This window comes from Acyrthosiphon pisum, chromosome A2 (assembly GCF_005508785.2).
Source record: "Acyrthosiphon pisum isolate AL4f chromosome A2, pea_aphid_22Mar2018_4r6ur, whole genome shotgun sequence".
Lineage (NCBI taxonomy): Eukaryota > Metazoa > Arthropoda > Insecta > Hemiptera > Aphididae > Acyrthosiphon > Acyrthosiphon pisum.
Window position 1 is genome coordinate 76,466,939 of NC_042495.1, and position 12,987 is coordinate 76,479,925.

The 12,987-nt window shown below is 27.2% G+C and overlaps 1 protein-coding gene across 2 annotated transcripts; it reads left to right on the forward strand.

The window, feature by feature from the left end:
- The first annotated feature begins 6,188 nt into the window (after positions 1-6,188).
- LOC100163047 (E3 ubiquitin-protein transferase MAEA) lies at positions 6,189-10,784 on the forward strand. Of its 2 annotated transcripts, XM_008187136.2 has the most exons (9): positions 6,189-6,332; positions 6,404-6,454; positions 6,701-6,892; positions 6,956-7,175; positions 7,242-7,425; positions 7,845-7,936; positions 8,632-8,782; positions 10,282-10,477; positions 10,539-10,784. In XM_008187136.2, the coding sequence occupies exons 2-9, from the start codon at positions 6,416-6,418 to the stop codon at positions 10,638-10,640; spliced, it is 1,176 nt and encodes a 391-aa protein (XP_008185358.1). In that variant the 5' UTR covers positions 6,189-6,332; positions 6,404-6,415; the 3' UTR covers positions 10,641-10,784. The 2 variants fall into 2 exon arrangements, with proteins under 2 accessions (XP_008185358.1, XP_001948876.1); XM_001948841.4 differs by having other exon boundaries at positions 6,189-6,454.
- The last annotated feature ends 2,203 nt before the right edge of the window (positions 10,785-12,987 follow it).

Consider the following 12,987-nt stretch of genomic DNA (forward strand, 5'->3'; position numbering starts at 1 on the left):
TGGACATTAATAATTAATTATTAATATTTCTTTAGATCAGTGTATATTTGGGCTAACAGCTATAGACTAAATATGGCACTATTAGAAGCAGGGGTTTTTTGTTCACTGTATGAACTAATTATGGGTTACCGATATTTTTCTCGAATCAAAATTCCCGAATGAACTTTTTCCCCAACACCTTTTACCGGAATCCAGTGACGTGATAAGGGGGGGGGGTGGGTGTTATACCCCCCTATTGTCCTTATTTTTGCCGAACTATAGAAAACCACTTATTAGTTATTACAGCTATTTAGTTATTAAATATCTAACCAGAAAGTCAAATTAAAGTTTTATGAGTATTTGAAGTTCAAATTTTAACATCATTGGATATTCACTCGATTTCTCATATAGCGATTTTCTTATGTTGTATTTTTTTTTATATAATACATTTTTTAAAGTATATACATTTTTGTTTGTTTCGTTAAAAAGCTTGAAAATATAATAATTATAATCACGGCCGTAATACAGGGCTCCATAGGCGCAAATTGATTAATTTTTTGGGGGGAACACAAGCCCCCCCACCCCCATAGGTCATATTGCTTAGTATCACAGAATATAAAAATTAGTACTAATTACTAGATTTTGAACTGGGGGGGACTATATATGCGCCAATGCACAGCTCTAAATATATTTTTACAATACCAGTTAAATATTAAAAATACATATTCACAAGTTTTTTATAAATATTTTTGAAGTTTTAATTTCGACTTAAAATTTAAAATGCGGGTAAGTGGATGACATATGTCACTCTGCTGTACAGTAGGTGGAACAATGTATAATGGATTGTATTAAACTTGAATTCAATGATGTAATATCGTTGTATATGAAAAATGATTCTGAGCGGAGATGGTTTGTCGGTCTGGATATTATTTTATATTGTTATTATTTATTACCTATAGCCTGTAAGTTGAATTAATATTATAATATTATTTTTTATTCGTTTCTATGGTGATATACAAAGCGTTAGAAATTAAAATCATATTTTTAGCAGTTTTTCGTAATTTGTCGGTGGTTTTTCCCTTGGCATTAAATAACTATTGAGAAATACAAAAAATGAAAGGTGGGTAAGTGGATTTCGCTCTGCTGTACAGTAGGTTACAAGTGGGTCACTGTATAATGGATGGTATTAAATTTGAATTCAATGATATAATATCATTGTATAAGTAAAACGATTCTGAGCGGAGACGGTATGTTAGTCTAGGTATAAGACATAATATTATATTAGGTACCTATAATAAATTCCAAATTAATCATATCATAATATTTATTAGGTACTTCTAACGCGTTATACATCAACAAAAAACCGTGGTAAAATCATAGATATATAATAGTATACTTTAGAAGTTTCAAGTACCCACGAATAATATTATACAATCACAACAAAATAACTAAAATAGTTATCCTAGGTTTTTAATATGTAATTTCGTCCAAATTTGTACTTAAAATGACTATAAAAATAAACTGTGTAAATGTATTTTTTAGATTTTTGGTAACAGAATTAATTACTTACGTGGAATCTTGTTTTTAAATTTTCAATTCTTAGATACAAAAATTGAACATTTTATAAATTTTTAACTACAAAATAATTTTTCAAATTAAAATTTAATAAATTTTGTCAAAATTTGATCTTTAAATGCTTATAAAAAAAAAATTGTGCCTATGTATTTTTAATATTTTTCAACTGATATTGTAACAATATATCAGGAGCTTTGTATTAAATTTATACACTTTTTGGCCCAACAGATAAAACTTTATTGATATTTATAGAAAAAAAAAACTAAAAAAATTGAAAACTTACAATGTCCGTAAACAGCTCAAAAAGAGTCAAATTATTTTAAAAATTTTATCGTATATATAAAATGCTAATATAAACATTCAGTGAAATTTTCAAGATTCTACAGTCACTCGTTTTTTAATTACAACAAAATAAGAAAATCGTTACGTAAGAAATCGAGTGAATATCAAATGTTGTAAAAATATGAATTTCAAACGCCCATAAAAATTTAATTTGAGTTTCTTATAGACATTTTTTTTTTGGTAAAGGTAGATTATCCTATAAGGAATCTTGTATTACATTTTAAAATCTTAGATTTAAAAAGAAAAATTTTTATGAATTTCTTACTCGAAATAATTTGCAAATTTTCGTGATTTTTCCATATTTTGTAATTTTTTGAACTTTAAATGCTTAAAAAAAAAACTGTGACTAACGATTTTTAATATTTTTCATCTGCCTTTGAAACAATATACTAGGAGCCGTCTATTAAATTTTCAAGCTTTTTTATCCAACAAATAAAATTTTATTGATATTTTTAGAAAAAAAACTAAAAAAAAAAAATGGAAAATAAAAATGTCCGTAAAGAGCTCAAAATACATCAAAATATTTTGAAAATGTTATGGTGTATAGAAGATGCTAAGATAAACATTCAGTCAAAATTTCATGTATCTACGGTAATTTTTTTTAAAGTTACACCAAAAACCAAATTCAATTTTGTGAAAAATCGATTTTGCGTAAAAATTCCCGTTTTTCCTTAATTTTTCTTTTGTTTTTCCCGGCGCTTTTGAAAACCACTGGGAAATTTAAATTTTGACCTCCCCAATGCACCAACGATATTCACTTTCTGATCGAACAAGATACTGAAGCTGAAAATCGTAGCATTATTTCGACTACTTATCGTGTACACAGACACAAAAAAAATAAAAAAATAAAAAAAAATAAAAAAATAAAAAAATAAAAAAAATAAAAAAATAAAAAAACACACATCATTGTAAAATCAATACATTCATCGTTCCACTCAGAATCTAAAAATAAATTAATAAATACCATTGTAAAACCATTAGCTTCTAATATGATTTTGGAGGTCGTTAAAATAATAATTATAACAATACCTATAAATATAATATAAAATATCCTAGCCTACCAAACCGTCTCTGCTTAGAACCTACACACATGATATTTATCATTGAATTCAAATTTACAGTACCCGCTTTTTTTGTTAATTAAAAAAAAAAAAAAGTTGTCCCCCCCCTTTAAAATATCTGGGCACGCCACTGCCGGAATCGATATTAAAATCGATACATTATAATACATATAAAAAATAAAAATTTATAATATAATAAATGCGGGGTGATAATTAAATATTTTAAAATCGATAAATTATTATAGTACATGTAAATATTAAAATTAATAATAATTAATATTATAATAAATACTGTAATATGACCCTATTACAGTATTAGGTACCCAATGAATACCCCAATGCACCAACTAGATTCACTTTCTCATCGAACAAGATACTGTTGAAGAAAATCGAAACTGTGATGACAGCATAGGCGCAAATAGCGTTTGAGATTTGGGGGGGCTAATAGGGCTAATAGAACCTTACTTTGATAATATTGAATAAGCTTAAAACAAAATGTAGGAAATGTTTGGGAGGGCTATGGACATTTTTTTGGGGGGGCTTAGCCCCTAAAGCCCCCCCTATTTGCACCAATGGATGACAGACATAAAAATAAAAATAAAATAAAACACACATCAATGTAAAATCAATAGGTACATTCATCGCTCCGCTCAGAATCTAAAATAGTATTGAATCATATTGGGTAGGTACCTTTAAGTATTAAAAAAACCGAGTAACGACATATTTTTTTATTCACCCATTTTAGTATTTTACCATGCAAAAATAATAAGAATGTTATTCGAAAATTGTATTTATTGTTTAATAAATTACAAATTTTAAAATGAATACTTTTTTTAACGATCAAAAATATCATGTTTCAAATTCATTTCTACCTCTTATTATAAAATCCGGTTTCAGAAAACTCGTAATGAAAGTGGCATTTTCTTTTAGGTGCCATAATGATTAAAAGTTACAACTGATATCATAAAAATTACCTATAGTCTAATAGTCATTACTCATTAGTCATTGGTCTGTAACACCCGTGTCGGCTTTCAAAATACACGATTATATAGTATACTATACCATAATATGCTATATTATCTATAGGCGTAGTAAAATATAAAATTTTAAATTTATTTTCCGGACACCGGTACTCCAAGTCAAAAACCACTGACAGTTCCGGTTTTCTGGGACGAATGGCAACCCTAAAGAAGCTTAAAATAGAATGAAGGAAATGTTTTGGTGGCTATGAACATTTGGGGGGGGGGGCAGTGGCGTATTTAGGAATTTCGATAGGGGGGGGATGAAATATATAATAATAGGTACACTCAATAAATACGAATATAATATACATTTTTAAAATCCTCTAACTTGTTGAGTTTAGTGTAGATCAAGGTGAAATAAGAATTAACACAAATTGTATAGTACCTATAATAGCATTTATTATAAATTCATACTAACAACAATCCCGTGTTTAATACGATAAACAAAAAAAATAGTTATAATACAAAATCCTGTTTGCTATTTTTTTGGATGCTCAGTTCATCGATAAGCTTATCTGGATGATTATTGTATTGACCGGTGACATGCAAATAAAGCCAACACATTAAGAGGACGCTACACCCGTATGTGCGGTCTCCGTCTTACACAAGCACGACATAGCAAATTGTCGTTCACTATTCTCAATAGTGTGCTGTGGGTTTTGATGGCGATAAGGGTGAAATGACCTGTTACAAGCTTTTAGTTAAGAACATTATCTGGCTCTTAGCGTGGGCGATTTTTTAATATTTTAATTTTCAAGCGAGATATGAACATTTTTAATTTTTGATATTTCACATACCCTTATTTTTCTCGAAAATGAAAATATCGAAAAATCGCCCAATCTAAGACCCAAATAATGTTTTTACCTAAATGTTTAATAATAGGTCGATTCACTCTAGTATCAAAACTAACAGCTCACTATTGAGAATAGTGAACGACAATTTCCTATGTCGTGCGTGTGTAAGACAGAAACAACACACGCGGGTGTAGCGTCCTCTTATAATTCGACTGGTAAAATTTAAACTATGACTGTAAAACGGTCTGTCTAAGTCGGTTATAATAAACAAAGTATATAATAATTACTATTTAATTTATAGTTATTATTCAATATTAGATAGGAAAATTGATAAAATATTTACTTCTGTCATACTATTTATTAGGTAAGACTTAATACTTAATAAAAACTTGAAAAATATCGTTCAGGTGTATATAGCAGTTGATACAGGCAAAGTACAAAATATTTTCATGAGTTCATGAATATTTGGATAAACCTCTTTATCACAAACATCTAAGGCATGTAACCCAGCGGTGAATACAATGTTTTCAGTCACTAAAAATAAACCCATGCCCTATGGTAAATATACAGTCTTCATGGTAATTTTGTTTTATTTACAGACTATTTATCGGGTTTATTATAAACACTCATGCATGAAAAATAATTCGCAGATAATTCAAAAATATAGTATACCATACCACCATAAAGATATGTTTTTATTTTCCGATATTTATGCCACGAACGACTAGTGGCGTATAGTACCTATATCAAAGCGGACAAATTACCACGGCTAGAACATTTAAAAAACAGATATAGGTACCTACTTAAAAGTAGTATCATATTGAGAAATACAGAAAATAAGTAAACTTAATTTTACAAAAAATAAAGGTCAAGGTCTATCCCGTAAATACGCCACTGGGAGGGGGGGCTATGAATTGAAAATACTAATATTAATGTTTTTAATTTTTTATAAATAATGTATTATTAATGAATTAGGTTAAATTTTATAATTTAGTATTAAAATTCCAATTTTAAACGTATACATTTAATTTATTTGTGTCTATATGTATTATGTAATTTATTTTTATCGGTAACTCCCTACCTCACCACAGGCTCAGTTTAAAGGGGTAGGTAATTACGTTATATATTAGAAAATTGTATTCTAATATTTAATAATAGAAAAAAAAATATGATCTAATAATATTCGGGAACTCGGGATTATTTAAAATCGTGGTCTGAACCGGAATCGGTATGATTATTAAATATTAGTATTAATAGTTATTACAATAATAATTATTATTATTATTGTGAAAACGTGCAGTGCAGCAGTGCTGCATTGTACATAGAACAAATGAAACTTCGATCAGCTGTGCCCTATGTGTGTATGTGTTCATAATATCAAAATATACGATGCGTCGATGCATACGAACTGAGAATTTGCTATCAGCTGCTGCTGCTGCTTTGGTTGCAATTTTAGTTTAATTTGCTTTTTCCACTTGCTGTTTTCTGTACAGTTTGCTATTGTTTTGGTTTCACTCGTCATCATAATTCATTATTATTGATATCGTTTGTTCTTCTGTGTAAGTGTGTAACTCGATTCCAGATGTGGTCGAATTCGGTCGGACCTTTTTAAAGATTTTTTATTTTGCAGTTAAATAACATAATGTCTGATTTGAAATCATTAGAACACCCAACATTAAAGGTATATTTCTTAACGATAAAATTAATACAATATTTAATGTTTTTATTAAAACTTGAGTCAAGACATTAGTTTGAAATCATTATTTACAGCAGTCACTCCGTTGTTAAATGATTAGGTATCATTGAATGTTAGTTGTTACTCACAATGATTTTAGTCGAATATTAAAATTGTGAAATATAAAATAGATCAATGTCTCGCAGTAATGAACAATACAATATTCTCAAATATGAAATTGTTTATTTTTAGGTTCCATATGAAGTTCTCAATAAGAAATTTCGAACAACACAAAAAACACTTGACAGAGAAGTTTCACATTTTCAAAATGCTGTACAAGAGTTTGAACGTGATATATCATCTGATGTCGCAATGACGGACACTTCTCATATTTCTTCGTTGCTTAGTGGCATGGTTGAAAAACTGAAAGTGCTCAAAAGAAAGGTTTGATCATTTTGAATATTTTATTTTTTTTTAGTTAAATTGTAATTAATGTACTTTGGTTAGGCTGATGAAGGTATAAATGATGAACTGCAAGCTGGTTTGGTATGTAAGAAACGTTTGGAACACTTGAAAGAACATAATTCACCTTGTGAAGTTATTGTAAAAAATTGGCGTCGCCGTCGGTTGGATCGCATGTTAGTGGAATACTTTTTACGCTGTGGATATTATAACTCTGCCAATAAACTTGCCAATAATTCAGATCTAAATGATCTTACTAATATAGGTATAATACACTCAATTAATTTACTGAAATAATTAAGTACTAATTTCTTTAATTGAATATTTTTAGATTTATTCATGATATCAAAGGAAGTCGAACATTCATTGGCAAATCATGAAACATCAAAATGTTTAGCATGGTGTCATGACAATAGGTCGAAATTACGCAAATTACGTTCAACTATGGAATTCAATTTACGAATACAAGAATTTATAGAACTTGTACGTCAAGACAAACGTCTTGATGCTGTCCGGTTGGTTTTGTTGTTTACATTTTTGAAAATAAGTTCTCATTTAAAGTTTTTAATCAAATAAATAAATAGAATTACAACAATAATATATGAATTATTGGTTCTTCATAATTATTTCACAATATTTGTTTACTAATAATAACTAGGGGTCAAATATTGATGATATTCAATATGTGTAGGAAGTTCCACAATATTAAACAAATAATATTATCAGATTTTTTAATAGTTCAACCATTCTATTCATTTATTTAATTATAAAGAGTTACTAATATAATATTAGCTTAAATTTTCAAGAACTAATTTTATAACTATTTTTATTTATCTTATACTATTCTTAAACATAAATTTCTGTCTGAGATTTATTATGGTTTAAAATTATTTATCATTTTTATTTTATATGTACTCTTTTAATTACATTTTAGACATGCCAGAAAGTATATATCAACATTTGAAGATACCCGTATGGACGAAGTACAACAATGCATGGTTTTATTGGCTTTTCCAACTGATACTGGTAAATTGAATGTATTTAATTTTTAATTTCAGACTCAGTAGTTATTATATTAGTTTGCTTAGTATTGTCAAAGCTTAGCTGTTGGAGTGATTAAATTGAGTTGATACATTTCTCATTTTGTCCTTAATCAATATATACATTGATCCAAGGATAAATGTTTTTGTTGCATGCCAGTGTGGTGAATCATGGGTTAAAATTCCATACTATGTTTTATTTTCTCATTTAATTCTTGATGCATTTCTTAAACCTTCATCCCTCCCTCAGCACTCTCATCAAATTTCCATTAGTGGCAAGAGTAGTGTCATAGTTAGGAAATGTGTATTTTCATGCCATGTTTGAAAATCAAACTGAATGCTTAAAAGTAAAAAATTTTGAAGTCTAATAAATGATGCATTATAAGTTTTAACTGATAATTTAATTTATAAATGATACTATTCTATTATAAATCAAATTGTTTTTAAATTTATATACATTTATATTATTTTATCTATTGTTAGTAGATAATTTATCTGGATAATATTCTATATTTTACGACTTGGCTAATTCAATGCATAATTGCATTAAAGGGTTGTAGTTACAATTTCTAATTTGTTTATTCCTAATTGTAATATTTAAAATACCTAATTGATATTATTAAGGTATTTTATTGTTATAATATGTATTTATAAAGTACATAATAATTAAACATTTTACAGAAATATCACCTTACAAAGATATGTTTGATGAGACTCGTTGGCAACGATTAATTGAACAGTTTCGTCAAGAAAATTACAATCTATATCAATTGTCTTCACAGTCGGTATTTACTGTGGTATTACAAGCTGGATTGTCTGCTCTGAAAACTCCATATCCTTTTTTAAACTTTTACTATAATATTTAATTTACATTTTTATAACACAACTTTGAATTTTAATAATCATTGAAGTAATGATTTAACTTTTTATAACTTGTAAATATTCTCAGTGGTGGTAGGGGCTATAACAATCATAGTAGAATATTCTTTGTAAATATTTCTTTGTCTTGTTCATAACATTTTAATAGATGTGAATCTAACTGATGATAAAAAACATTAAAATTGAATAACTTTCAATTCAATAGAATCTATCATCATAATATACTATATTTTAAAAGATTTTTTTTTACTATTTAATACCACAATAACTTGCTAAATACCTTTTAATTCTAATGAGGATGTCGTACCCGCATGTGATGTTCGTGTCTGACTAATACATATCATACCAAATTTTTGTTCAGAATAATCCAAATTTCCAATTTTTAATAACTTGTTTCAAAATACAAATATAAAAAAAAAGCAGGTAAGTGGATATCGCTCTGCTGTACAGTAGATTACAAGTGGTTCATTGTATAATGGATTGTATTAGACTTGAATCCAGTGATATAATATCATTGTATAAGAAAAACGATTCTGAGCGGAGACGGTTTGTTAGTCTGGAAATTTTATATTTTGTTATTATTTATTTTATCATGTAAGTTGAATTAATATTTTTTATTCGTTTCTATGGTGATAAACAAAGCGTTAGAAATTAAAACCCCATTTTTACCGTTTTTTCGTAATTTTTCGGTGGTTTTTCCCGTGGCATTAAATAACTATTGAGAAAATCGAAAAATGACCTCCTTAAAGTACCATCTTGATCCAATTTGCGAAAAGATAAGGTACTATATGTTGAAATCGAAGCACTCCTTCTGGTAGAAATTTTGTATACAGGATATAAAAAAAAAAAAACACCATTGTAAAACTAATAGCTTCCTCGCTCTGCTCATAATCTAAAACTTACATGAAATCATAATAATCTTATGTGATAAATAATAACAGAATTCAATTAAATGGATTATTCTGAACAAAAATTTGATATGTTATTCCTATAAGTATGATACAGACAACACATGCGGGTATGAAGTCATAGGCGTTTATAAACAAATTATTAATTATTCCTAAATCAAATATCTTATTTAAATTTTTTGTCTTGATGCTGAATATTACTTTTTAGTTGTTAATCTTTACATTTTTAATCAATAGTTCCTTTTTTATAACAATTATATAACTATTATATTTTCATATCCTTTCAATTTCTAGATTTAAATTTCATTCTTTATTTGTTAGGCACAACTCTTGTGATTGTTCTCTATAGATTGTTTTTTATTTTATATCATAATATTATAAAGTTAATACTTAAAATTAAAAAAAAAAAAATTTAAAACTTTATCACGTGAAAAAAAAAAAATAGAACAGAAATAAAAAATTATAAACATGTTATAAAAACAAGTTTTTTGAATAATATTTTTGTTAATGAGAAATTAAATACATTTTCTTAACTTAAATATACTCAGTGTTACAGTGAAATTAAAGAAGCGCGTAATATAAGCTGCCCAGTCTGTCAAGAATGGTTCAATACTTTAGCAAAACCATTACCATTTGCACATTGTAGTCAGTCTCGACTATTTTGTTCAATATCTGGACTTCCCTTGAATGAACATAATATACCTATGGTATTACCAAACGGATATGTTTACGGAGAACAGGTCTTTATTAGTTTATAGTTTAAATATAAATAGTAATAATGATACATTTATACATTTATAGGCATTAGTAGAGATGTCGAATCAAAATAATGGACAAGTAATTTGTCCCAAGACCAAAGAAGTGTATTGGTTAAAACAAGCAGAAAAAGTATATGTAATGTAAAACAACCACTTATAGTTTCAATTTACATTGTATAATATGTGCCATTCGCCATTTTTTTTTTTTATTATTATTATTATTAAACATTGACCTATCTTGCATAGTAACTCATTCTTTCAAGACAAATTTCTCACAAGTCATAACGTATGTATGTACCTACGTAAAATGTATAATAATAAATTCTTTATACTTCAAAATTAGTTAATTTCTTTTGAATATTAACAATTTAACTGTTGGTTATTTAATAAAATTATATTATTTTAACATTTAACTTTATAAAACTTCAGAAAATTAATGTTTTTAGGACATCTTGATTAGGGATAATTTTAATACATTTTTCATTTTATGTGTTTATAAATAAATATAAATATCAAACTAATTATATGAAATGTGACTTAATGTTGTTATAATTTTGGTATATTTACTATTTTTAAGCAAATGTAAATCTATTTAATATTCTATAAATAAATATATATTTAAAAAAAAACTGATATTATTGTTTTTGATAATATACGTTGTTTTAATTTGCTATCTTTAATTTAATAACTATTGAGGGCAACTAAACTATTTATTTTAGCCAATATTGCCAATCATATAAAAATATTTTCTTTATGATTTTACAATTTCATGAAATATTTCATTTCAGTGAAAAAAAAAGAATTTTAATTTTGTCTAAAAGTGTATAGTTGTCAACTTCCAAGTAAACATTTTTAAAAGTTGGTTTGTTGTATGAAACAAAGAAAATATGTAACATGTAATATTATGTATCATATTTACATATCATTTTTAAGTTGTTTAACAAATCTATAATACAACAAATTTAAACATTTTCTTTGAACTCTTAAGTGTAAAACTAATAAGACTCATAAACCAACTTACATCATAATGTATTGTTGAGAGCCATGGCTCTGCGAATTCATATATTATAATATATTATAATTATATTATATTATATTCACAATGTATAGACACAAACCACTTAAAAGTTGTGAGTCAGGACCTTTTACAATATGCAAAATATGATCTTAGTGTTAAATAAAAAGTAGAGAGCACCGTCACATCACTCAGTATGTACACACTTTATAATTACTGAAAATACACTATTATTTCATTCACTGTTGGGATTGACTTCAACTTTATTTCAAACCATTATCTTTTGGACCGCTGACGGTCCACACAACAATAATTTAAAACTCATATAAAAAATGTTTTTATTCTCAAAATAATTCCAGAAATATTTTCAACACTACATATAGAATGTACAAATATGAAATAATAAATCAACAAAAATAATATGTTTTTCTTTATTTCTAAGTGTGTAATCAATATATTAACCGAATAAGTTTAAAAGAAGAAAATATATTTTTCATAATTTTATTGAAATTTCAAATTCAAACCCTAATTGCCTTTCATAGATATAGAAATCTGAAATGTTGGGGGGGCTACTCTTTTTTGGAAAGGTCACAAGTATAGTTGCAATACCTAACCTTTTCAAAATCATCACTACTTTGAAATTTGAATAGTCTATTGCTGTGTAGGTAAAGTATAATTTTATTAATCATTTACATAATTAAATATAGATCAATATTTTCAATAAAACCATATACTGAAACATCTAGTTGGATGCACATGAAAGATGAGAACTCAATGAGGAGTAGCATGCATTTTGTTTGGTTCCACAAATATTTACTATTATGTTTCAATACAATAATTTAGCCTATACAACCACTTATAATAAGTAATAACAAATATTTAGTCATTATGAGGATTTTAGTTCAATGGAAATAATAATCAAAAAATATTTTTTATTACAATTTTACTATGGTTGCTGATTGGGTGAATGTTTAGTATTCATATCTTATGTAGTTGTGCATCAATCGATATTTAACAATGATGAGTGAGTCTTGTCTGTGAGGGAGCATAGTGAAATATCGGATTCAATTAAAACATATTGTGTTCATGCCATAATTATAATCCCAGGGCCCATAAAAAATTGAATTGACCGTGACCCGGACTGAAAATAATTCCTATGAGTATATGGTCGAATTATGATTTTTTCATTCTGGTGAATTTTTATTACATGCAATGTGTGACTTTTGACAAAATATTTTTTTCAAATGATTAATATGTTTCACGTACGTACGTCGAAAAGATCAACTGAAACAATATTAATCATTCAAAAATGTCTGTCTAATGTCTATGAACAACGATAGTAATAACAATAATAATAAATAACTATGTTTTTGTGTTTTTGAACGCGCAGGGCGTAAGGCGGGAAAAACGGTAACGAACAACAGATAGCGTGACGGTCGTGCCGGGCCAGCGAACGCGGTCATCGGTGCTCACCGAT

Excerpts from the sequence above, each read along its gene's own strand:
- LOC100163047 (XM_001948841.4), top strand. The coding sequence starts at position 6,416 with ATGTCTGATTTGAAATCATTAGAACACCCAACATTAAAG. Across the intron at positions 6,455-6,700 it reads TAGAACACCCAACATTAAAG|GTTCCATATGAAGTTCTCAA; the intron begins GTATATTTCTTA and ends GTTTATTTTTAG. Across the intron at positions 10,478-10,538 it reads GATATGTTTACGGAGAACAG|GCATTAGTAGAGATGTCGAA; the intron begins GTCTTTATTAGT and ends ATACATTTATAG.